The following is a 25635-nucleotide window of genomic DNA, read 5'->3' on the forward strand; positions in this document are numbered from 1 at the left end:
GCCAACAAACCTAACGGGAGCTTCCAAACACATGACAACATCATATGGGCAGTCCAGAATTATTTAAAGGCATAGTTATCTTAGTGTATGCAAACTTTTGACATTGCAGAAAGTAATAAAAATGCCTTAAAACATTCTCTCTCTCTCATTATTCTGGCATTTGGCAAAAAATAATAATGATGATAATCCTAATTGACCAAAAACAGGAAAGGTTTATTCTGATTTCATGTCAGATATTGAGAAAAACATGCCTGTGTGTCTTTTTATATAGTGTATGTAAACTATCTACCGCTCCGCTGAAACAGGGAATGTAGGGGGTCTTAAGCGTTGAGCCCCGCTGATCAGATATTTATCCCTTATCCTATGGGTAGAAGATAAGCTATGGGGACAACCCTTTTATTATGGCATAATTATACATCATCCAGGTGGGAAGAAGTTAACTTACTCTTCTCATACCTGCATGCCTGAGTCTCTTTAGTTTCATCATTGAACTCAATTATAAAGACTAACTCTATCAAAAGGATCAAAAACAGCAGTAATTTACTAACGTTACCTTTCCAAGTTGTTCGGCCGCGCTGGTGTAGTTCCTTTCAGACAACGCAGTGTTATATTTCTCTATCGCACTATTAAACTGAGACAGAACACAAAGGGTGAATTGTGGAGTACAGGACGGGTCTTTCCATATGTGGAGCTTGTGGTCAAAGCAAATAACTGGATATAAAATTATGATTGATAAAAGAAATGGCTGCACAACATTTTGCATACAAACAATAGTGCTGAGAAATGGGGGTCATTCTAACTGAAAGTGGTATTATACCTACTATAAATGGAAAAATAGAAGCTCTTTGCGCACATTTTTGATCAAACGTGTGTCGGGCCCATTTACCAGGCGTCAAGGTGGCTCCCGCAGATGAGTACCTAACACTGATATACCGTTTCTCTTGGACTGTTAGGCACCCATCTGCGGAAGCCTCCTTGACGCCTGGTAGATGGGCCCGACACACGTTTAATCAAAAATGTGCGCAAAGAGCTTCTATTTTTCCATTTATAGTAGGTATAATACCACTTTAATTTAGAATAATCCCCATTTCTCAGTTCCATTGTTTGCATGTGAAAGGTTGTGCAGCCATTTTTTTATCAACCATGTTTGCTCGATGGATATGCACCTGTGACTATGAACATGAATGTGCTAGTCTAAATCTTCTTGTAGCGGATATGAATTATAGCCTAACCCTACAGACACAGAGGTAACTGTGCAGCAGTCTGCGTATAACCCTCCCCCAGTACAGAGGACACGGTCTAAACCCATCGGCGGAGACTTCCGAAAAGCAACTGGGTAAAAATACTATATTAATACAGAGATGATAAAGGATCTATTATAGAGAAGAGACTGTGACTTCTATGCTTAAAGGGCTATTCCAGGATTCTGTTCCACATGGTCTATTCTCAGGGTAGGCCACCAATGTCCGATTGCCATTTCTCAGACTCCCTGCCAATCAGCTGTTTCAGAATAGCTCCGAAGCCAAAATCAGCGCCAGAGCTACCCAGCTACGTCCATCATGTAGTGGACTGAAGTGGCTTCTTCAGTGCTGCTCCCTCTGACTTCAATGGGGGCAGAGCTGCATCACATTCCAGACAGCAGGGACCGGCAGAACATTTAAAGGGGCTGTCCCATGACTAAGTGGCCCCAGCTGAGCACAAGAATGGTGGCCCTTCTTCACTGTTTGACACATGTTGGATCACCGCTTCATTCAACTCTCTGGGACTTCCGGAGGTAGCCAAGTACAAGCGCTCTGCTATTTCCAGCAGTCCTATACAGTATCCCAGCGGAAAGAGCCCTGCCGATCAGACACGTCCCCTAGTCCTATACAGTATCCCAGCAGAAAGAGCCCTGCCGATCAGACACGTCCCCTAGTCCTATACAGTATCCCAGCGGAAAGAGCCCTGCCAATCCGACACGTCCCCTAGTCCTATACAGTATCCCAGCGGAAAGAGCCCCGCCGATCAGACACGTCCCCTAGTCCTATACAGTATCCCAGCTGTAAGAGCCCCGCCGATCAGACACGTCCCCTAGTCCTATACAGTATCCCAGCTGTAAGAGCCCCGCCGATCAGACACGTCCCCTAGTCCTATACAGTATTCCAGCAGTAAGAGCCCTGCCGATCAGACACGTCCCCTAGTCCTATACAGTATCCCAGCAGAAAGAGCCCTGCCGATCAGACACGTCCCCTAGTCCTATACAGTATCCCAGCAGAAAGAGCCCTGCCGATCAGACACGTCCCCTAGTCCTATACAGTATCCCAGCAGTAAGAGCCCCACCGATCAGACACGTCCCCTATCCTGTGATCAGGGGATAAGTTGCTGTCACGGGACAACCCCTTTAAAACCTGAGTGTAGCTTATTTCATTATTTTATTGGCTTTCCTTCTTGAAACACCCCCCATAGGACAATAATCCTCCTCCAGTGGACGTGCACAGACCTCCTGCAGCTGGCTCAGCACCTCCAGGATCATGGTGTTTCTTTCCAGCTGATGCTTCAGTTCGGTGAATTCGCTGATGGCCACCTTCAGTTCATTCTGCACCTGAATAAAGATAAATCGGCTTTTCATTACCATAGGTATCTCATCACAGAGGAGCACAATGTCTGCACACCAAAAATCCACAAGGTCTAAACATTCCAAGGAAATCTAACGCTCAGTTCTGGGTGACATTTACAAGGCTCACCCCTTTAAGAAACAAATGTGTGGGAAATGGGTTGTCAGCTTCCAGCGTGGACGGACCAGCAATCTCTGCAGGAGTCCCCCTGATCCAGTACGTTTTCAGGTAGGGTGACAATACACAGGAGGCTGGTGGATCTGCCACTTATAAGGGTACCTCCTGTAGACAACCCCTATTCATACGCCCCATTAGAACATCCACACATCATAGAGGGGTCCCAGGACCCCTTCTAAGCACCAGGATGGAGAGCAGCCGCTCCCCCGCTCTGAAAGACTCGAGCCGACTCTCCAGCACTCACCTCATTTTCAATTGTCGATTTTAACAAATCCACGTCCCTGTTCAGACTGTTGACTTGTGCCACAAGGTCTTCGGCGCTCTGCATGCTGGGGAGGAACTCGTCGTACTTTTTATTGATCATGTCGCACACTTCACCCTATGGACATAATGGAGACAAACACCAGAGTCAGTCCCTGATATATTACAGGGCCTTACAGTCAGCCGGCCACACAACCGTCTCATCACTTGCTTAAAGGGGTATTCCGGATGTTACAGGATAGGGGATAGCTATCAGATTGGTGGGGGTCCTAACGGTAGGAGAACAGGAACACTGTACCCCTTTGAGCACCAGGTCAACTATGTGCACTGTCGCTCCATCCATCTTTACAGGAGCTCTGGAGACTGCCGAATACAGCGCGCAGATATTTCCGGAACTCCGACAGAGATGAAAGAAGCGGCAGGGCGCATGCTCAACCGGGTTCTCAGTACATTTCAGGGGGCTCTGAGGGGTACAATGTCCCCTACTGCCAGCACCCCCACCGATCTAACAGTTAACAACCAGAATACCCCTTTAAGGCCGTATGAACACAGACAGATGGCTTTTCTTTTTGCTGACCCATAGAAATGAATAGATCCACATGCAATCTGTGAACTGGAAACGGATGTGAAATACAGCCATGTGCAGACCTTACCATGAAGGTATTAACCCCTTCAAAACGCAACCTATATTGGACGGCAAGGACGTAGCACTTATTTCTATATTTTAGCCTTACTGCAACCCAAGACAAATCCGTTTTTATTCCGGTTAACCCTGCTGTACACACTGACCATACCCAACAGCTATGGCAACTCACTGGTACCTCCTAAACGAGTCGTAGGGGTTCTGATGGGGGGCACACCCTCCATTTGTCAACCCTCGAGGGCAGGGATAAGCGAGCTTCTGCAAGCAGCTGCTGTGAAACTACAACTCCCAGCATGCACACATACTTGGCTGTTCTTGTAACTCCCATAGAAGTGAAAGGTGGATTCTGGGAGTTGAAGTTTTCGAACAGCTGGAGTATCTGAGTTTGCTGATCCAGTCGTCACAGTAACTTATGACTGATCCGCAGGACAGATGCTTAGGGATGAGCGAACTTGTGTTTCAAGTTCGGCATGCAAGGTTCGGGTTCTCTAAAAATTCCGTTATGGATTCCACTACCACGGACCATAGGTAGTGGAATCCATAAAGGAAATCTTAGATAACCTGAACCTTGCACGGCAAACTTGAAACATAAGTTCGCTCGTCCCTATAGGCAATAAGTATCCGATTGGTGGGGTTTGAATACTAGGACCCTCAACCTCGAAAGAACGGGGTCCCTGAGTGAATGGAGAAATTATCCTGCATGTACACTGCCACTTCATTCAATCCGGCAGTCAATGCTTAGAGGGCTACATTCACTCCGGGACCCCCAATGATCAGATACTTATCCCTCTGTGGATAGTTTAGATCCAGGCCATTGAACCCTGTAAAGGAGTTGTCCCACCATAAGAACTTATCTCCGACCCTGACCATTGCAGTAGGATGATGGCACAGTGGGCAGCGGATAAGTATCCATATGTCAGGGTAAAGTGAAGGATGGCAATATGGCTGCACTCTCTGTCGTCAAGCTCGGAAAAGTGGTCGCAGCTCAATAGTGAAAAACCAAGAACTGGAGTCGCAACCGATCATTCTCAGCGGTGGTGTAAAAAGAGGAAAGTTGAATTCTTATAGGCCGCTAGGCGGCTCAAGTCTTCAGTCCATTATCTCTGTAACTAAAGATACATAGACAAGCCTCGAGCGCTGCGCCAACTTCTGACTAATATTTGGTCCCTGGCGTGTTTTGGCTGGAAAACTCTCTATTCACTTCTATAGTACTCTATGGCTGCCCCACCAGGAAGGATAGGGGATGGGATCCAGAGATCATGGATCCAGAGATCTGCCCATTTATTACTTCAATTACTCTGCTAGGTTCTCTTCAGGATGAAATCTCGGGGGGGGGGGGGGGGGGGAGGGGGTGTCCATTCTGCTGCAGCTCTCTGCGACAACCACCTGCCAATCCCGTCGTACTATGCCACAGTTGCCATACAGGTCTCGTCCACTAAAGACTTCTGGAGGCGAATCCACTGTGATCACAGTAGACCTTTAAGATTGGATGGTGGGCCCATACATGATACAATCTGTAAAATAAAATGATTAAATTAGATTTCCAGCGCAAAATCAATTTGCTGCCACCACCCTTCATATTAAAATGGGTGAAGAGACCCCGACTAATCCTAAAGGGAAGAAACGGTTATTTGCAACCTAGCTAACCAATTAACATGTTATAAGAATAAGACAATGCGGTAGTATGTCTCTTCTGAGGACAGAGTTCTTAGCATAGATCAGATCATTAAGTAACAAGGGCAAAACTGGAACGATGAAATCGTTAGCTTTTATTCTAAAAACTATACACAAAAATATATGCATTAAAACTGACAGATAAATATACCTGCCAGTCAAACAGATGGGTTGGATGGAAATAGGTAAGAGGTGGAAGGGAATAGAATGTCTGTAAGTTCAGAATTACCGTGGTAAAGTCCAGTAAAAGATAAAGTCTTTGAAGGAATAATCCAAGATGGCGAGGTGCCCGTGACCAGCAGGCGGTTGTGATGTTAGTCGACGTCAGATGGTAGATGAAGGACTAGGATCTGCGTGGGTCACTCTGGAGCTGGGAGTGGCTGTGACACGCACAAGTCCAGCCTCTTTGCTCTGAGAGGGAGAAAATCTGGCAGCATCATTGCTTTGCCAGTTTCTCCGTACACGTAGGTCAAATTAGGAAATAAAGTTCATATTTATAATCAGGACAATTTTGAGCATCATCTGATATCAAATATGACTGGAAGACAATACAGTGTGCCTGAGAACCGTCATATCTCAGAGAGGGAATTTCCGATTTGTTTGCGGATTTTCAGGAAGGTGCATTAGAAGAACCCGAACGACCTCTGAAGAGATGGTTCCTTTCATATTTTCCTAACCCATGAAATATGAGGAAAATATGGGAAAAATATGAGGTCATCTTACTTGTGTAAGCTGTGTGATAAGGATCGGTCCTTTTCTTCTGAAGTTCGCTGCCCAGGGTAAAGGCGTAAGACCTCCTGCGATGCAGGAGCCACACAGACTGGGAAGTAACAGTAATTTTTTATGAGGTTTTGTCATGATGATATCAGAGTGATGGATGTATAACCTGGCAGGGGGTGCTCCTCTGTCCAGGAAGATTCTTTTGGCACGGAGGTGCTAATTGACTCTGATCTGTGGGCTGTGCTAGCAAGGTGAATTACTTTTTTTCTTCAACCCAGATTTTAACTCTCTGTGTGCAGGAGAGGGCTCGTATGTGATTTTTTTGTGATTTTAAAACCGGACGCATTCTCGATTTCTTTGTATTGCATCACATTCTCTCCCTATCACAGCTCAGGGGGTGCGTCCTCTCTGTTAAAGCTCTCTACCCATCACATCATATCCTTTTTGTTGCAGTTCTCTCCTTGTAACCTCTCCTTGTATATTCTTGCAAAAAGATGTATTTTATATAAAATCAATATGCCTCTTCAATATCTATATCCATAGACGCTAGATATACCTGTTATATCTAGGATAGGGTCTCCCCTGTTTTCTTCTCATTAACAACCCATTGAAACAAATACTCCGGGCTAGAGGCTGACTTCCGGTCCGGATGCACTCCAGGCTGGAACGCACCGGAAGTCCGATATGCGTTCCACCGCGAGCGCTCCAACAGGGAACCACAGGGAAATTAAGAAGCGGTGAGGACGTATGGCGAAACCCTCCACCGGCCCCACAGGTGTCCCAAAACCAACTGTTTTTATGACTGTTTAATGTAATCTTAGTATCTGCAAAATTAACAACCCTGAGACTATCGGGTCGTCACTTCCGGTGCGTTCCACAGTGGAACGCATGGAGACACCGGAAGTGACGGATTTACAAGCCGTTTTGGCGGTCTTTTGTGCTCCTTCATTGTTATTTAAACCCCACTGTACCATGTTCTGAGTATATATGCTCCTGATGAAGGGGACCCACTAAGAGGCCCCGAAACGCGTCAAGCTCCTCACTCCCCCACCCTGTCTTTGAAATAAAAGACTAAAAGAAAGAACAAGGACTCCAGAGTGATCACTGTTCGTTTCTGAGACTCTACTGGCGATCCAGGCGCAGGAGGTGTGATGTGGGTGTCTTGAGCTTTATCCCACATTACCCTCCTGGGTGAAGTGAGTCACTAAAATTTTTATTTTGATTTTATAACAAAAAAAAATTGGGATTTTATACCCCGATTGTATATTTTGTCTATTATCGCTATTGTGATTTCATTTTTAACTACTATTTACCTATCGTATATCAACCGACTACAATATCCGGTGAGTGTACGCACATCACCTAAAAAACATAAGCCTCTACCTTTGGGTTTTACACTATCATAACCCTAGACATTAGGGATACTGGCGCCCCTCTGTGGTCCTTCTTTTGCGCCTCCGCACAACCCCACTGTTTTCTTTAAAAATAACCTCCCAGGCTGTGAGCTCTGCGCTGCGATTGGCCAGCGCTACAGCAGAACAAGGGCAGACTCCGCCTACCATAACTTAGTGACCGAAATCTCTGCCTACTATAACTTAGTGACCGAAGATACCGGAGGACATAGCGGGAACCGGGCGCCGCTCTCCATGTCTGTATACTTAGTTCACAATGTCAGGATCGGTGAAAGGTCCACTTTAAGGAATTTCTCGAGGAGAAGGAAAATGCATAAAAAAAATAAATAAATACTTAATCCCCCGCCGCAATTATAATCTATAGCATTTACATGACTCTGCCATCTGACGCCATCTCTGCAGGACTGGCGGGCACCACCCAGGGAATTAACGGGCGAGTGTCACGAACCGTGCCCACAGCCAAGCTAAGCCCGGCGCAACCACCTCCAGTTGCTACTGGTAACACAGGCGCCTGCTGGAAACAGCCTGTCCACGTAACACTCCCCACTCCCTATACTTGCTGCCACTGGGTTCGTAAAGAGAACCACACTAAACCTGAGGATCAGGAATCTTATTACTGTAATTGCCAATCTCCCGTCAATTAAGCATCAACTTGCTCCCTGCCGATCAATATCTTATCGATTGCCTATGACCTATTGCACTGTAACACTTGGGTTCTATGCCAAAGACCTATTGGTCACTTTCCTGGACACAATAATCTCTTCTCAGATGACCCACATCTGATTGGACAGTCCCCATACATATACAATCGTCATACAATTACCTTAACCATAAGACTAGAATCTACCAATTCTCTACTGAAGGAAGTTGGATTCTCAAGCTGTTAATATTTCAGAGCGAAAGGAAACAGACAATGAAAAAGAAATAGTTATTTTTAATGGAACAAGTCAGTTATAACCAGATGCATTTCAAAAACGGTAGACAAGACATAGGGCAAGACATGTAAACAAAAGGGGTTTAACCCCTTCAGGACCCTGGGATTTTCCATTCTTGCGTTTTCACTTTTCACTCCCCGCCTTCCCATAGTCCTAACTTTTTTATTTTTCCATTGACATAGCCTTATGAGGGCTTATTTTTTGCGGGACAGGTTGTACTTTCTAATGGCACCATTTATGGTTGCATACCATATAGTAGGGAGTGGGAAAGAAATTCCAAATGGGGTAGAATTGGGAATTTTTACACTGTACACTATGCGGTAAAATTGACCCGTTATCTTTATTCTCCAGGTCAGTACGGTTCCAACGATACCACACTTGAATAATTTGTCTTGCATTTTAATACAGAAAAAAAAAGAAAATAAAATTTAAACCTTTGAGAATTTTTTATATTTTTTTCTCATAACCATATTCTGACCCCTATAACTTTTTTGTAATATATACGGGGCTGTGTGAGGGCTAATAAAAAAAATAAAAAAATTTGCCATTAATATTGTTATATTTTAATAGTATGGGCATTTTCGCACACAGCGATGCCCATGATGTTTTTTTTATTGGTTAAGTATTTTTTTTTTTTAAGAGAAGGGGGGTGATTTGAACTTTTAGGTTTTTTAATATTTGGAAAAATATTTTTTAACTTTTTTTTCAAGTCACCTTAGGTGACAATAACTGGCAATCATTCGATTGCCCATAGTACTCAGTAATGGCTCAATAGCCATCATTGAAGACTTCAATTGCACTATATCAATACAAGGCTGCCACCTAATGGCCTGTATTGATATATACATCTAATTGACTCGGAAGCCGTCTTGGGGCTTCGGACAATTAGATTGAGGTAACAGGTCCCCCGATTTTAGCCGGGGAACGATGTTACCGGACCGGAAGCGCACGACTTCCGGTTCCGGTCTGCGCAGATGCCGTGGTCACATTTGACCACGGCATCTGAAAGGTAAGATGTATGCGATCAGCCTTATGGCTGATTGCATACATGTGCCGCAGGTCTCTGCTATTTAAAATAGCAGAGACCCTGCGGCTAAGGCGCCCGCTGCACGTGCGAGCGGGCGCCATGTTTAAGGATTGGACCCATGATGTACATCATGGGTCCTTAAGGGGTTAACATTGAAAAAGTACCTTTCCTAAATGAGTATTATCTAGGCCAGTGTTGGCGAACCTATGGCACTGGTGCCAGAGGCGGCACTCGGAGCCCTCTCTGTGGGCACCCGCACCCTTGAAAAAGTCTTTGGTGTACTAATATGCCTTTGATTTTTCCTGTCCTTCATTAGTGAAGTGTGTACTATGAATGGCACAGGCAGTGCATTGAATGTAGGCAGGCTATTATAGCTAAATGATACATGGAAAATATACTATATTGCTATTCAGGTTAAATTACTGGCTTGGCACTTGGCGATAAATTAGTGGGCTTTGGGTTTCAGTTTGGGCACTCGGTTTCTAAAAGGTTCACCATCACTGATCTAGGCTCTTAGGTTGTGTCTAGAGTCCTGCACACATTTGGTGTCCTGTCAGAGCTGTTACCACACGGCTCTCTCCTCTACTGAACTCCAAAATGGCTCCCTGCATCCAGCTCACACAGACTCTGACAGGTTGCCTAGGTAACCAAACTCTTACTGAAATGGCTGCCAGTCTGGTGTCATTTCAGTTATTTCTAACAGAAAACTCCCAAGGAGCAAGTGTACATCCCTGTCCCTGAAATGCAGCTGCATTTAGATGGCTGTGGGAAACCGCAGGTTTCCTATATTAATACCCCCCATCATCACAGTGAGTAACGGCAGGTTTACTATATTAATACCCCCATCATCACAGTGTGAAACAGCAGGTTTCCTATATTAATACCCCCCATCATCACAGTGAGTAACGGCAGGTTTACTATATTAATACCCCCCATCATCACAGTGAGTAACGGCAGGTTGTTAGGCCATTTCCAGCTCTTAGAAGCCAGCGAGCACATGGGTGGCAGAGGACACATTTTACTGAAAACTTATAACTTTACCAACTAAAATAATTAGACACGCGACAAATCAGTTTGGGATAAATAGGCCGTGCTGCTTTATTTGGGGTTTACCAATTTATCATACCAAATTAACCAAATATTGAATCAATAAATAAACCAACCATAAAATATAAATAATTGAATAAATACTTAAAACTCATTAACTCTTTATGGACCATTAAGTCCACAAAGCACGAGCCAATGCCTAACAGGCATGCCCCCCCCCCCCCAAAGAAGCAACACAGACCAACCTCAATAATATTTTGCAGCCCCAGATTAAAAATGTCCAGACCGATATCTGATAGATGGGACCTGGGACAAAACCTTCCAAATCAATGTGACGGTAACTTTGCCCCCCAATTGATGGCATGAACTTAGATATAGCTCTATTAACCCTCTTCCTTATCTTTTCTAGTTTTCGGTGCTCTGCACCTGACCAAACCATCCTTTGAATAATTTCTGAGAAAACCAAGAATGCCTCAGGAAATATACCTTTAAGGCTACTTTCACACTAGCGTTCGATCGGATCCGTTCTGAACGGATCCGATCATATTAATGCAGACGGAGGCTCCGTTCAGAACGTGTACGCCTGTCCGTGCGGAGGCGAGCGGAGTGGAGGCTGAACGCCGCCAGACTGATGCAGTCTGAGCGGATCCGCATCCATTCAGACTGCATCAGGGCTGGACGGAGGCGTTCGGGTCCGCTCGTGAGCCCCTTCAAACGGAGCTCACGAGCGGACCAACGAACGCTAGTGTGAAAGCAGCCTTATCAAGGCTAAATCCTGCTTCATTCTTGATAATAGATCTAACGTCTTGATTCTCCCAACGTCATTGCCACCTAAATGAAAAACAATGACGTCGGGTAAGGGCCACATTGAGCATAACTTCTGCATTACAGTAAGCAAGTCATTCCATTGCAGACCCCGTACACCAAACCATAAAACTAAACACTGTTTAACATCAAACGATAGATTTTCAGTGTATTGCCTCTTCAAAGCTCTCTTCCGAGCCCAATAAATAAAAGAATGTCCCACTAACCAAATAACCATACGGGAACCTGCAAAACAAAACATTATTTAAAATGATAAAAGCTGTGGTCTAACATATAATCTAAACCTATTCGAAGCCCATCTACCAATTCTTTTTATAATTGCATCTTCAAGACCAAAATTTGCAGCCTCTGTGGCAGCCCCAATACGGAATGAATGTGAGGACAACTGCAAATGATCCATCTTGAGAGCCTTCAAGCATTTCTTAAAGATGGAATTAAATTGAAATTTAGTTAATGGACTGTGATCTTCATGGATTAAGAAAGCCCCATTAATTTTCGGCCGGACTTCTAGCCATGAAGACACTGCACTAACTGGACAAAGCGGGGAATTGAACCATTTGTTTAAAGTGATTAATTGCCCCCCGACCCAACTGATCGGTTTTTGACTTATTAATTTTAACATTCTCCTGATTCAAAGATATATCAGAATGGATCAGACTCGGATCCGCTTTTTTCGAGGCAGCCACTAACTCGCCTAACCTAAAGGCTCCAAAGAAGGCTAAAATAAACGCCGTTTTAAATAAAGATGCTTCGAACAAATTTTTGGTAACACTAACCAGCACATCAACTAATTTCAATAGAAGGCTTAGCGATACTGGACACCGCTTATCCTTCTTTAGATTGCTCCTCTTTACACCCCTCAAGACCTGTTTAATAATAAAAGAATTCGTTAAGCATGGCTGGCCGTACAACTTCTGGAAAAATGAAACCCCCGCAACTGTCTTTGAAATGTGAGAAAAGGAGCAATCATTCTCTAACATAGATGAAATGAAGGCTAAACCTCCATTCTCAGTGTTGATTATTGCAGTCCCACCTTCACTTTTATAAAAAGAAAGCCACCTATTCCATGCGGATGAATAAGCATCCCATGTTCTAGGTGCCAGAGACTTTTGGAGACTTTTAATTATTACCGTATATACTCGAGTATAAGACGAGTTTTTGGGCACATATTTTTGTGCTCAAAAAGCCCCCTCGTCTTATACTCGAGTCTATCTTACTTTGTCTTTGCTCCGGTAATAGCAGGCAGTGCGGGGGGCGGCGCTCACTCACTGACGTCACGCGCCTGCGCCGCCTAGTGGGAGCAGGCGCGTGACGTCAGTGAGTGAGCGCCGCTCCCCGCACTGCCTGCTATTACCGGAGCAACGATAAAGTAAGATATCCAAAGAATACTGATAAATAAAGAATACTGATAAATAAAGAATACTGATAAATATACTTTATAAATATACTGCTTATACTTTATACTTTATAAATATACTGCTGTGAGCGTCGGGGAGGGGGATCTGTGGATGGCACTGTAGGGGGATCTGTGGATGGCAGTGCCATCCACAGATCCCCCTACAGTGCCATCCACAGATCCCCCCTCCCCTAAACAGTGCCATCCTGGCACTGTTTAGGGGAGGGGGGATCTGTGGATGGCACTGTTTAGGGGGGGATCTGTGGATGGCACTGTTTAGGGGGGAGATCTGTGGATGGCACTGTTTAGGGGGGAGATCTGTGGATGGCTCCCTGTATTTAATGCAGAGCGTGTGTGTATATAATGCACACACTCTGCATTAAATACAGGGAGTCAGAGTCAGACTCCCATCAATCTGAGTCACCCTCTTGCAGATGTGTGTATATAATGTAGAGTGTGTGCATTATATACACATAGTGTATTGAATAGCTGCATTTCCCACCCTAGTCTTATACTCAAGTCACTAATTTTTCCCATTTTTTTGGGTAAAATTAGGGGCCTCGGCTTATACTCGGGTCGGCTTATACTCGAGTATATACGGTAGATCATAACTAGATCCCACAGATGCTCCGGGTACGGGACTCCCTCCAAGTCTGCTTCTGGCGCGAGCTCCCGGAATCTTTTCCACTGAAATCGAGATAATGCATCTGCAATGTCATTCTTTTTACCTGGAATGTATCTAGCCTTCAACCAAATATTACATTTCATACAACACAATACTAAATATCTCAATAAACGAACAGTTCTCTCACACTTTGAAGACAACGTATTTACTGCAAAAACTGCAAATCTGTGAACAAAAGAATCTGCCTGTTGCTAAAGAATGAACCCCAAATAACAATAGCGACAACTACCGGAAATAACTCCAATAAAACTAAATTAGCTACAAACTTATTTACAATCCAAGACTCAGGCCATGCCCCGGCGCTCCATTTATTATTCCAAAAGGCCCCAAAACCTACACTACCCGCTGCATCTGTAAACAATTGTAACGCATCCGAATCCATAAATTCTTCCTGAAAACAAACTTTACCATTAAATTTCTTCAAAAATTCCAACCACAACAATAAGTCGTCTTTTAAAGGTCTAGATAATCTAATGTGTGCCAGCCCAAACCAGATTCCTGTCAGGAGAGTCCTAGAATTTGAAATAAAAGAAAAAAAGGGGAGGGGGGGGGAGAGAAAAACCTACCAAACACAATCATTTAACCCAAAACCTTAAAATTTTATAAAATGACTCCAGTGCCCCTGCCACCATGTGCCCCCCAAGCTATACGCTCTGGGGGGGCCCTTCATTTGCAGACTATGTAAGAGGCGGAGGTTCACTTTAAGAAGGCTTCACAATAACCTACATCCGTTCTACCACTGGGCAGCTCAGGGGCCTGAAACAGGTCTAGTAACTGGTTTACATAATTACTACTCTACAAACACAGCAGGAGTAGTAGTAAGTATCCTTAGTCAGGAGAACGTGTGCGAGATCCCAGGATAGGAGCCGCCATGTGTCACATGTAGCCGCATATAGTAACATGACATAACCGGCCGCCGCGCTTCGTGTTACCAGCAGATGGAGGTGCATTCCTGACTCGGGCTCTGTTCACACCAGCGGCCACCAGCAAGGAGCAGCCAATAGCAGGCCGTGACGGGGACGAGCCTTCCTGGCATCACCACCATCACTAGGAAGGCTCGTCCCCGTTGCGGTCTGCTATTGACTGCGTTCTCTCTGTATACAGGACAAGTATATGACGGCGTTCTCTCTGTATACAGGACAGGCATATGACGGCGTTCTCTCTGTATACAGGACAGGTATATGAGAGCGTTCTCCGTGTATACAGGACAGGTATATGAGAGCGTTCTCCATGTATACAAGACAGGTATATGACAGTGTTCTCTCTGTATACAGGACAGGTATATGACAGTATTCTCTCTGTATACAGGACAGGTATATGACAGTGTTCTCTCTGTATACAGGACAGGTATATGACAGTGTTCTCTCTGTATACAAGACAGGTATATGACAGTGTTCTCTCTGTATACAGGACAGGTATATGACAGTATTCTCTCTGTATACAGGACAGGTATATGACAGTATTCTCTCTGTATACAAGACAGGTATATGACAGTGTTCTCTCTGTATACAGGACAGGTATATGACAGTATTCTCTCTGTATACAGGACAGGTATATGACAGTGTTCTCTCTGTATACAGGACAGGTATATGACAGTGTTCTCTCTGTATACAGGACAGGTATATGAGAGCGTTCTCCGTGTATACAGGACAGGTATATGAGAGCGTTCTCCATGTATACAGGACAGGTATATGACAGCGTTCTCTATGTATACAGACAGGACAGGTATATGACAGCGTTCTCTCTGTATACAGGACAGGTATATGACGGCGTTCTCTATGTATACAGGACAGGCATATGACAGTATTCTCCATGTATACAAGACAGGTATATGACAGCGTTCTCTCTGTATACAGGACAGGTATATGACAGTGTTCTCTCTGTATACAGGACAGGTATATGACAGCGTTCTCTCTGTATACAGGACAGGTATATGACAGCGTTCTCTCTGTATACAGGACAGGTATATGACAGTGTTCTCTCTGTATACAGGACAGGTATATGACAGTGTTCTCTCTGTATACAGGTCAGGTATATGACAGCGTTCTCTCTGTATACAGGTCAGGTATATGACAGCGTTCTCTCTGTATACAGGACAGGTATATGACAGTGTTCTCTCTGTATACAGGACAGGTATATGACAGCGTTCTCTCTGTATACAGGACAGGTATATGACAGCGTTCTCTCTGTATACAGGACAGGTATATGACAGTGTTCTCTCTGTATACAGGACAGGTATATGACAGTGTTCTCTCTGTATACAGGACAGGTATATGACAGTGTTCTCTCTGTATACAGGACAGGTATATGACAGTATTCTCTCTGTATACAAGACAGGTATATGACAGTGTTCTCTCTGTATACAGGACAGGTATATGACAGTATTCTCTCTGTATACAGGACAGGTATATGACAGTGTTCTCTCTGTATACAGGACAGGTATATGACAGTATTCCCTCTGTATACAGGACAGGTATATGACAGCGTTCTCTCTGTATACAGGACAGGTATATGACAGTATTCTCTCTGTATACAGGACAGGTATATGACAGTATTCTCTCTGTATACAAGACAGGTATATGACAGTGTTCTCTCTGTATACAGGACAGGTATATGACAGTATTCTCTCTGTATACAGGACAGGTATATGACAGTGTTCTCTCTGTATACAGGACAGGTATATGACAGTATTCCCTCTGTATACAGGACAGGCATATGACAGCGTTCTCTCTGTATACAGGACAGGTATATGACAGTGTTCTCTCTGTATACAGGACAGGTATATGACAGTATTCTCTCTGTATACAGGACAGGTATATGACAGTGTTCTCTATAGATACCTTCACTTCTTCCACTCTCCGAGACAGGCGGCTGATTTTTGTGCCCAGATCCTCCTTCTCCAGACGCCCAGAATGCGCCAACACTTCAGTTACAAAGGACGCCATCCCGCCTGCCAACTCCACCGTCCCGGGCGCTGACGGGGCCGCTTTCAAACCATGGAGCTCAACCTACTGAGCGAAGAATGCTGGGCGATGTAGTCCAGCACCGCTGTGAGCCTGTGTAATGACCGCCGCTTTTTAGTACAAGAACTACAACACCCGACATGCACAGGCGACAAGGCAGATGACGACTTACTAAGGCTTGTGTTTGTGTTCGCTAAGGACGATGGGATAGGAAGTCCATAGAGGCTCCCCAGCGCTTATCGTTATATCAAAAAGGACTACAATTCCCGAAGTTCTAAGCGACATAGTGATTCCAGGTAATCGTGAAAACCGGATAATGCGTCACGAGGGGGCTTCTGGGAAACGTAGTCTAAGCGACGGCACTACCGATACCAGAGTGTACGGGCTGCTGGGATGGTCAGGCTTCTCTGACCTCACGTGACCGCTTTTACGCCTCGCGTAGAAAGCAGGGGGACCGCCACAGTGTGAACTGCTGCATAAAGCATGAGCAGGACGTTCTGTTGAATAGTAAGTGCGTTTACTGCGAGTAGCTGTGCTTTCTGTGTGTATAGGGGGTCTGCTCTGGGGCCCGTGTTGAGGGATGGGTATGCTTTGGGGGGTGGTTATAAGCTGTGTTTTTAGGGTGTCAGGTTGAGGGGCTCTGTATGGAGATAGGTTTGCCTCATCTGTCACCAGGTTCTCCCACAAGCACCACCCCAGGGTTCTGTACACCTAAATCGCATTCACACGACCCCGGGACGGCCATGCGTGTTTTGCGGACCGCGGAGGTAGTCCATCTGCTCCCCACATTGCCGTGCTGATCCATTGACTTCAATGGTTCTGCAATCCGCAAATATGGCTGTCTTATCTTTTGCTGTGCAGAGTCATGGACCCGGACGCCCACGGAATGGCTTCTGTGTGCTTCCACGCGCCGCAAAAAATAGGACGTGTCCTTCCTTGCCCACATCTTGCAGCTCGTGGATCATCGAAGTCAGTGGGTCTGCACTGCGATGTGGGGCCATCCCACGGTCATAGGCCTAAGGCCTCATCCATATTTCCGTTTTTCACTGACGTGTCCTGTGCACATTTTCTGGTAATCGCGGAGACATGCACTACTTTGATCCGGGATGCAGACCAAACACGCCCATTAAAGTTTATGGATCCGTGAAAATCACTGACACAACACAGATGGCATCAGTGTTGTGTCCGTGTTGCGTCTGTTTTTCACTGACGTGAATTCCACATGACGCACAGTAAAAACGGACACACGGACCAACCAGGCATCTTTACAGATAAAACTAGGGATCAACCGATTATCGGTTTTACCAATATTATCGGCCGATATTCAGGATTTTGAACGTTATCGACATCTATTTTGCGGATATTCCGATAACGTATGGGGAACAGGGATCTCGTTGCTGTCAGCGCTCTCCGTGTTCCCTCAGCAGCACAGGGGAGAAGGAAGCAGTGTCTCCCTCCTCCTGTGCTTCCGCTGCCACCAATGAGAAGAGGAGGAGCTGTGGCCACTGCGCCACAAATGAGAGGAGGGGCTGTGGCCACTGCCCCACCAATGAGAGGAGGGAGGAGAAGAGGAGGGGCTGTGGCCACTGCCCCACCAATGAGAGGAGGGAGGAGAAGAGGAGGGGCTGTGGCCACTGCCCCACCAATGGGAGGCGAAGAGGAGGGGCTGTGGCCACTGCGCCACCAATGGGAGGAGGGGCTGTGGCCACTGCGCCACCAATGAAGACGCCTCTCTCATAAACAGGAGGCAGGAGCTGGCTGCAGAATCACATAGCGGCTCCCGACCACTATGATAAGTAGCTGCGATCTGTGGTAGTTAACCCCTCAACTGTCACGAATCGCAGCTAACTCTCATAGAGGTCGGGAGCCGCTATGTGATTCTGCAGCCAGCTCCCGCCTCCTGTTTATGAATTAATGAGAGAGGTGTCATTAATTTCCAATTCTCTGCTCTTCCGTTTGGTATTTCCTCAGCGCCAAGAATCTTCACAAAGTTGGTAGTCGAGATGATATCACCTCTCAGACAGGAAGGACTATTAATCTTCCCATACTTGGACGATTTCCTTATAGTAGGAAGTTCAGAAACAGAAGCAGTCAGACAGACAATTTTTTGCAAAGTGGTAATAGAAAAATGGGTTGGACTGGCACTCATATAAGGAATAACACGGTTTATTACAGTGATGCCACCGGTTACTGGAAACCCATATGGTATTAAAGCAACAGTTTAGTTTCCATGTGTTATTCCACCTTTAAAATTCCACAATTAAGGAGATCTCAGAAGCGCAAGGTTCAGAGCTTTCAATATGTTGGTACTAGTATTTTCAAAGGTGTAGCAACTTTTCAATATAATAATGTGTCTTTATCCTCAATGTTGCAAGACAACATTTAATAGTCAGTGTTTAGGATGATAGTTCCTGCACAGCCAATTTTTCAAGGAAACAGTGTAGCAATTTCCACAGCTGACACCTGCACTGACTATTAAATGTTGTCTTGCAACATTGAGGATAAAGACACATTATTATTATATTGAAAAGTTGCTACACCTTTGAAAATACTAGTACCAACATATTGAAAGCTCTGAACCTTGCGCTTCTGAGATCTCCTTAATTGTGGAATTTTAAAGGTGGAATAACACATGGAAACTAAACTGTTGTTTTAATACCATATGGGTTTGCAGTAACCGGTGGCATCACTGACCTTTGGACATACAACCAGAACCATTGAATTCTGTGAACGGTTGGTGCCTGCGGTTCCTGCAATTTTTATAATTTTTATTTTCTTGTGATTCACTAAGTTTTTAGGTTTGAATAGTGTATTCATTGTATTTTATTCGTATTTTATTTGTGACAGGTGAAGAAAACTATATTTCACATTGTATTCATATGTAATAAACCGTGTTATTCCTTATATGAGTGCCAGTCCAACCCATTTTTCTATTACCAATTTGCTTTGAGGGGTGTCTCAATTTTTGGACTAGAGCACCTGCCCTGAGGGGACAAAGGTGAGCGGACCCTATTTTTGATTTACTCCTGAATTTTTTGCAAAGGATATCGGATTTAGGTTGGTTAATAAACATAAAGTACTACTTAATCCCGTCATCCAACAGAAGGTTTCTGGGAGTAATGTTGGACTCTGTATTGCAAACATCATCCCACAGGAAAAGATACAAGCTATCATAGCAAAGATAGAAAACTTCCAATCTATAAACCGGAGCTCTACCAGAATGCCTATGAGCATTCTAGGTCTTATGACATCCTGCATAACAGCTGTAGCTTGGTGGCAGGCTCACACCAGAATTATGCAAACCTGGATCCTAGGGGGTTGGAACAAAAAACAGTCATCCCTAGACAGAAAGATGGTATTCCATACCCATTAAAGTCTGATGTAAATTGGCGGAAAAAAAAAAATCTATCAAAGGTCTTTCAGCCAGATGACGCCCCAGAGATACAGACTGAGACAGACGCAAAAGTAGCCTCCTCAACCTGGCAAGATAAAAAAAAATGCTCAAATTGAGAGTAGCGAGTGGTCTGGGAGACTCTAAGGGTCCATTCACACGTCCGCAATTTTGTTCCACATAGTTCCGATCCCTAAAAAAATAGAACATGTCCTATTCCTGTCCGCAATTGCGGACAATAGGCATTTTCTATTAAAGGGACTCTGTCATCAGATTTGTGCCCTATAAGCTAAACATATGGCCATGTCGGTGCTAATAACATGAATCCTAAACTGCCCTTATTAAACCTGCTTGTGGCTCTATTAGCCCAAAAAACAGGTTTTAATAAGCTGTCACTCACCTACCTAAGGTGCCCAAGGGGTTTTACGTTAGTCCAGGGTGCCCGCCTGCACTCCTCGCCGTCTGGTGCCCAGCGCCGCCTTCCTCACCTCAGCGCCGCCTCCTCAATCCACCCGTCCCTCTGCCAGATCCTGATGCGCCGCGGACTCCTGGCAGCGGCTTCGTTGAGCGGCCTGATGCGCATGCGCACTTCGCTCAACGAAGCGAAGGCACCCTGGATTAACGTAAAACCCCTTGGGCACCTTAGGTAGGTGAGTGACAGCTTATTAAAACCAGTTTTTTTGGGCTAATAGAGCCACAAGCAGGTTTAATAAGGGCAGTTTAGGATTCATGTTATTAGCACCGACATGGCCATATGTTTAGCTTATAGGGCACAAATCTGATGACAGAATCCCTTTAAGTGCCGGCAATGTCCGTGTTTTGCGGATCCGCAAAACACACACGGACGTGTGAATGGACCCTAAAGGTGACTCAAGGTCTTCTAAGCAAAAAAAACATTTAAAAATATTTTCAGACAATACAACAGCGGTCGCCTGTTCTGCCTCTCCAATCTAAGCATTGAAAGTGTGATCTCTGTAACTTACAGTTGTGCTGAGATAGCGGTAACCATCAATCTTAGTTGAATTGGCTGACAGTGACTCGATCCAAAGGACACCTTGTAGATCATGAAGTTTATTCCAAACTGTGGAGATCACACACCGAAGAACAAATGGATAGGTGAAAAAATCATGGAGTGAGCAGCTAACAGGATACATGTGGCTGAGATGAAGAGTGAAGCCAGAATGCAAGGGAGAGATGGAAGGAGACTTTACAGGGAGCACAGCAGGAGGGGAAGAGAGAAGGGACACAGAATAAAAAGTCAAACCATGCGTAACTTGACACTCCCCGTCAAAATCTATGATTTCTAATAACAATAATAAACTTTAGATAAGTCCATGAATAATAGATGTTTCTTCTTCTGGAAAATCTGCAAACCGAAAAGGAACAACAAAAATTCAACAAGGGAAAACATTACTGCAATACTTGTAGTCATGCTCTTTAAAGTGTTGATAGCGTTAGTAGGAAGATAGATCCGTGAGTCCATCTTCAGAGGGGAAGGCAGCAACATTTTGCCTCTCTCTGCATCAGGCCAGTGTGAGGAGTTCATCTTCCGATTTAGGCAGAAGCAGTACCAGCTTGTTTATGGGTCTGAAGTAGTGTCTTGCAGAACCTTCTTTTATTACCTTAATTTCTGCTTTCCGCACCTTGCCATCATTACTTGGAATAGTCTTTGTACTAAGACCCATTGACCAATTGTTATGATAATGTCCCCGCCTTGCAGGTCAGGTTTGCTGACTTACCATTTTCTACGACTTTGAAGGTTGCAAAGGTACTCAATCTTCCAACGGCTCCAAAATTATTTAGCAAAAAGTTGGATCCGTTTACATTGATGTTTGTAAACATTTGAACAATCAAAGTCCTGAGGATGAATAGTGGCTATTCTGATCTTTTGAGTTAGAAGGGTGGTTGGAGTTAGCAATACTGGAGACTGGGTCTGAGGAAACAGGAACAAGTGGTCTCACATTGATTATGGCGGACACCTCAGCAAGGAAGGTGACCAAGACTTCATGTGTGAGCTGGGAATATTTGTGGTCCAGCAGCATAGAGTCCAGGATTTTTCTCGAAATCCCAATCATGCGTTCCCAAGAGCCTCCCATATGTGAGGAATGTGGTGGGTTGAATTCCCATTTACACTTGTTAGCATTGAAGAAGTTCTCTATCTTCTCTGCTCCTGTAAAATTTGTCCCGCAGTAGGATCAAAGTAACTATACAGGTTCATGTATGGAAACGTATGGAAATCTTCTGAAGGCGTTTAATGAAGCAAGAAGAGTCCATTGATTCTATAACTTCGATATGCACTGTGCAAATACTCAAACAAGTGAATAGCGCGGCCCAACGCTTATTGTTAACGACTCCGCCACGAGTCTTGCGTGTAAAAATGGTCCATGGGCCGATAATGTCTATGCCAACATTGGTAAAGGGTGGTTAAGTGCTTAATCTGTCTGTTGGAAGCTGTGCATCTGTTGATTTTAGATGTTTTCCTCTTAGTTTTTGGCACTTGACGCATTTATGGAGTATGTAAGATATACATCTTTTCATCCCGACTATCCAGAAACCTGCAGACCTTACTGCTCTCTCGGTAAAGTGGCGTCCTTGGTGTTGCACTTGCTCATGGTAATGTCTGACTAGCAGAGCAGTAATGTGGTGACGTCCTGGAATGATGAGGAGATTTTGCTCTTCACTCATAACAATAGACCTTGCTATGCGACCACCAACTGGAAGTAGTTTGTTGTGATCAATTATTGGATTTAATTGGTATAGAGGGCTATCTTTAGATAGGTTGAGTCCCTTTGACATATTGTGAAACTCTTGCGAATATACTTCATGTTGGACACATTGTATGATGAGCCTCTTCCAGGGTGGATAAAAATCAATGATTTAAAAAAAAAAAAAAAAAAAAAAAATCGAAAAAATCTGATTTTTTTTATTTAAATCAGATTTTTTTTATATAAAATGCTTTTTGAGGAAAATATATTACCATCCATAGGTTATTTCCATCCATCCATAGGTTATTTCATTATGAAATAAAGATTACTTTTTTAATTCTGTAGAATAAGGCTGTATAGGTTTAATTTTTTGTTAAATTCCATTAATCCATTCACAATGTCATGCTCTTCCAGAGGTTTTTGTAAGATTATTGGGTAGTTTCTCTGCCTACAAGATATTATCACAGATGCTTGGTTTAATTTTGGAGTTCTCAAAACTGAATTTATAACATGAAAAGAGTTGAGAAAAAGATCTTAATCCTAACTTCTACAAAACCTATAAATACAGAATTTACCCCTTCAGTGCTAAGTTTAAAGTTCAGTGAATAGAATACAAACAATATTTCTTCATCACTTTCACTTCAAAATATCACTTTCTTGTGTAGGCTGGGCTGACAGTCTAAGTTTCTTTAAAAAAAAAAAATATATATATATATATATATATTAATAATAATAATAATAATAATAATAATAATATTATTATTATATTTATATATATATATAATTTTTTATTTATTTTTTTCTTTAGCCAAATTAGTTAACAAACAAGCAAATAACATGCTGTAATGTTATTGTTTCAGTACAACAGAAAGATTGTCCAAATATGAATCTTTATGTAAAAAATTTAAATCAAGCCTTACTGACTAGTGATTTAAATTGTGATTTTAAATCGGTTTGATTTAAATCAAATCCACCCTGGCCTCTTCTACCCAAGACTTCTGTAATGCCTGCAACAAGTACCTAGGTTATAAGGTAGAGCATCTCCTGCTTTGCCTAACAGATCAAAGAACCTTGTACTTGCAAGAGATCGGTTACGCTGATCGTCAAGAATGGTATACAGTCTTATGGCCCTTTCTGGCTGGCACTTTCTGTATACATGAACCAAGCATATCTTTGCAAAGGATTTCTCAGAAAGTCCTTCGCCACAGACTTTATTCCATGTAGAGAATACTGGGTTGGAGGCAGCTGTTCGTTCAGTGTGCTCCCCGCCATGCTTTGCCACAGGAGGGATGTCTGTGGATGGAGTAGAGCTGTTAGAGCTGTGTTGGTACAGATGAAGGGTTTGTACGTGGTACTGCATTCCATGCATTTAATGACAGACTTAGTCTTTTGCAAGGTATTCTGTGGAGGCACAGCATCTGAAACAAACTCCAAATTCCTTTTAAAAGTTCCTTACTTTCTTGTAGAGGTTTCTTTCTGAAGCCGATGCATTTCTTAAGTGAACGTGGCTTGTTTATGTATGGGATATTGGCGATTTGGATCCTCAAGTTTCTGGTTTTACCCAGTCCTTTGAAGAACCATAGCGGGTGCAGGTTGAACATCAGTTCTCTTCACTGATACTGGGCCCCTGTGGTCTCCGTGCATTATACGTGTGTTTGCAAGTCCTGGAGGAGGTGGACTGAGAGGGTTACAGTCACCATAGAAAAAACTTGGGTCATTTTTTGAGTCCGTGATTTCCCTTATGAAGTCACAGAAGTAGGAAAAGGGATGAAAGGCAACTCGTATTTTTTTTTCTTGGAAGTCGATTCCTGACTAACCCATTTTTCTTGAATGCCATATGGTAGTTTAAGGACAATAGGGTTGATGCAACGAGGGGTGTCGAGGTAACAAAGTCCAAGTAGGAGGGTGTCAGCCTTAGCTAGTTGAAGCTCTAGTAGAAGATCACTGAGTTCTTGAAGCTTTAGATTGTCTTTAGCTGTAATCCTTGGGAAGCCTTGCAACCTTTTTAATAAGGCATCTTCGATGGCCTCAGAGCTGCCAAAGCTACATTCTAGTCTGTCCCAAGCATCGTCGACACCTGCAGCAGGATTGGAAGTGTAAACTGTTTTGAGTCTCTTGATACGTTAGGCAGACTGGGGACCTAGCCACCTGATGAGTAGATCCAGTTCTTCTGCAGCAGTGATATGTAGCTCGCTGATTGTGGCATTAAAGGTGAATTTCCAGCCTCTGTAATTTTCAGGTTTGTCATCAAATGTGGTGAGGCCCGTCCTAGGGAATTCTTTGCGAAGCATGTCTTTAGCAAACTGTGACATGTCTGTGTTTTCAGACTTTGGGTATACAGTTACAGGTGGGACAGAGTTAGTTGCAGTGGCTGGTACACTGATGTTGAGTGATTTGGGCACAAAGGATGATGCTAAGGCGTTCAGCACTGGATCTGGTGTACAGACCAAGGGTGTGTTGGTTTTTAGCTGTATAGTAGTGGGTTTGTTAGGAGGTAGCTGGTTAGTGCCATAGTAAGGTAGAAAGTCTTTTCTATCCGTACCAGTTTCCGCCGCTTGAGAAAGTGCAGTAGGTGCAGAGAAAACATCTTGGTTGAGTGCTTTGGCTGCTATGACAGAGTGATGGAGTTCTGAAGAGGTCCGCGATTAATCTGATGTATAACATGTAACAGAGTGGCTGCTACTGATTAGGGCTGCACGATATAGGAATTTTGTGCGATTGCGATTAGGGCCCTAAAAATTGCGATAACGATATGCGATGCAATATTTTAAGGGAATTGTGCTAGAGGTCTATTTGCTTGGATTTTCCCATATGAGCCGCTGACGCAGCTGGGTATGACATAGTTATGGGGTGGATCTGTGGAGGACGCGCAGTTATGGGGTGGATCTGTGGAGGACGCGCAGTTATGGGGTGGATCTGTGGAGGACGCGCAGTTATGGGGTGGATCTGTGGAGGACGCGCAGTTATGGGGTGGATCTGTGGAGGACGCGCAGTTATGGGGTGGATCTGTGGAGGACGCGCAGTTATGGGGTGGATCTGTGGAGGACGCGCTGTTATGGGGTGGATCTGTGGAGGACGCGCTGTTATGGGGTGGATCTGTGGAGGACGCGCTGTTATGGGGTGGATCTGTGGAGGACGCGCTGTTATGGGGTGGATCTGTGGAGGACGCGCTGTTATGGG

At 44.2% G+C, this 25635-nt stretch overlaps 2 protein-coding genes across 2 annotated transcripts in view; one reads left to right on the top strand and one right to left on the bottom strand.

Moving 5' to 3' along the window:
• ZW10 (zw10 kinetochore protein) overlaps positions 1 to 16482 on the bottom strand; it is a 54267-nt gene extending 37785 nt beyond the window's left edge. Inside the window, exons 1-4 of the mRNA XM_044282279.1 lie at positions 16237 to 16482; positions 3016 to 3150; positions 2480 to 2581; positions 554 to 631 (exon numbers count right to left, since the gene is read on the bottom strand). Coding sequence (XP_044138214.1) covers positions 554 to 631; positions 2480 to 2581; positions 3016 to 3150; positions 16237 to 16341 — 420 coding nt within the window. The 5' untranslated portion in view covers positions 16342 to 16482. The remainder of the gene's footprint in view (positions 1 to 553; positions 632 to 2479; positions 2582 to 3015; positions 3151 to 16236) is intronic.
• Positions 16483 to 16704: 222 nt separating this feature from the next.
• LOC122926276 overlaps positions 16705 to 25635 on the top strand; it is a 41126-nt gene continuing 32195 nt past the window's right edge. The window contains exon 1 of the mRNA XM_044277650.1: positions 16705 to 16866. The gene's annotated coding sequence lies outside the window, so the exon portion shown is untranslated. The remainder of the gene's footprint in view (positions 16867 to 25635) is intronic.

This window comes from Bufo gargarizans, chromosome 2, assembly GCF_014858855.1.
Source record: "Bufo gargarizans isolate SCDJY-AF-19 chromosome 2, ASM1485885v1, whole genome shotgun sequence".
In the NCBI taxonomy this organism is placed as follows: domain Eukaryota; kingdom Metazoa; phylum Chordata; class Amphibia; order Anura; family Bufonidae; genus Bufo; species Bufo gargarizans.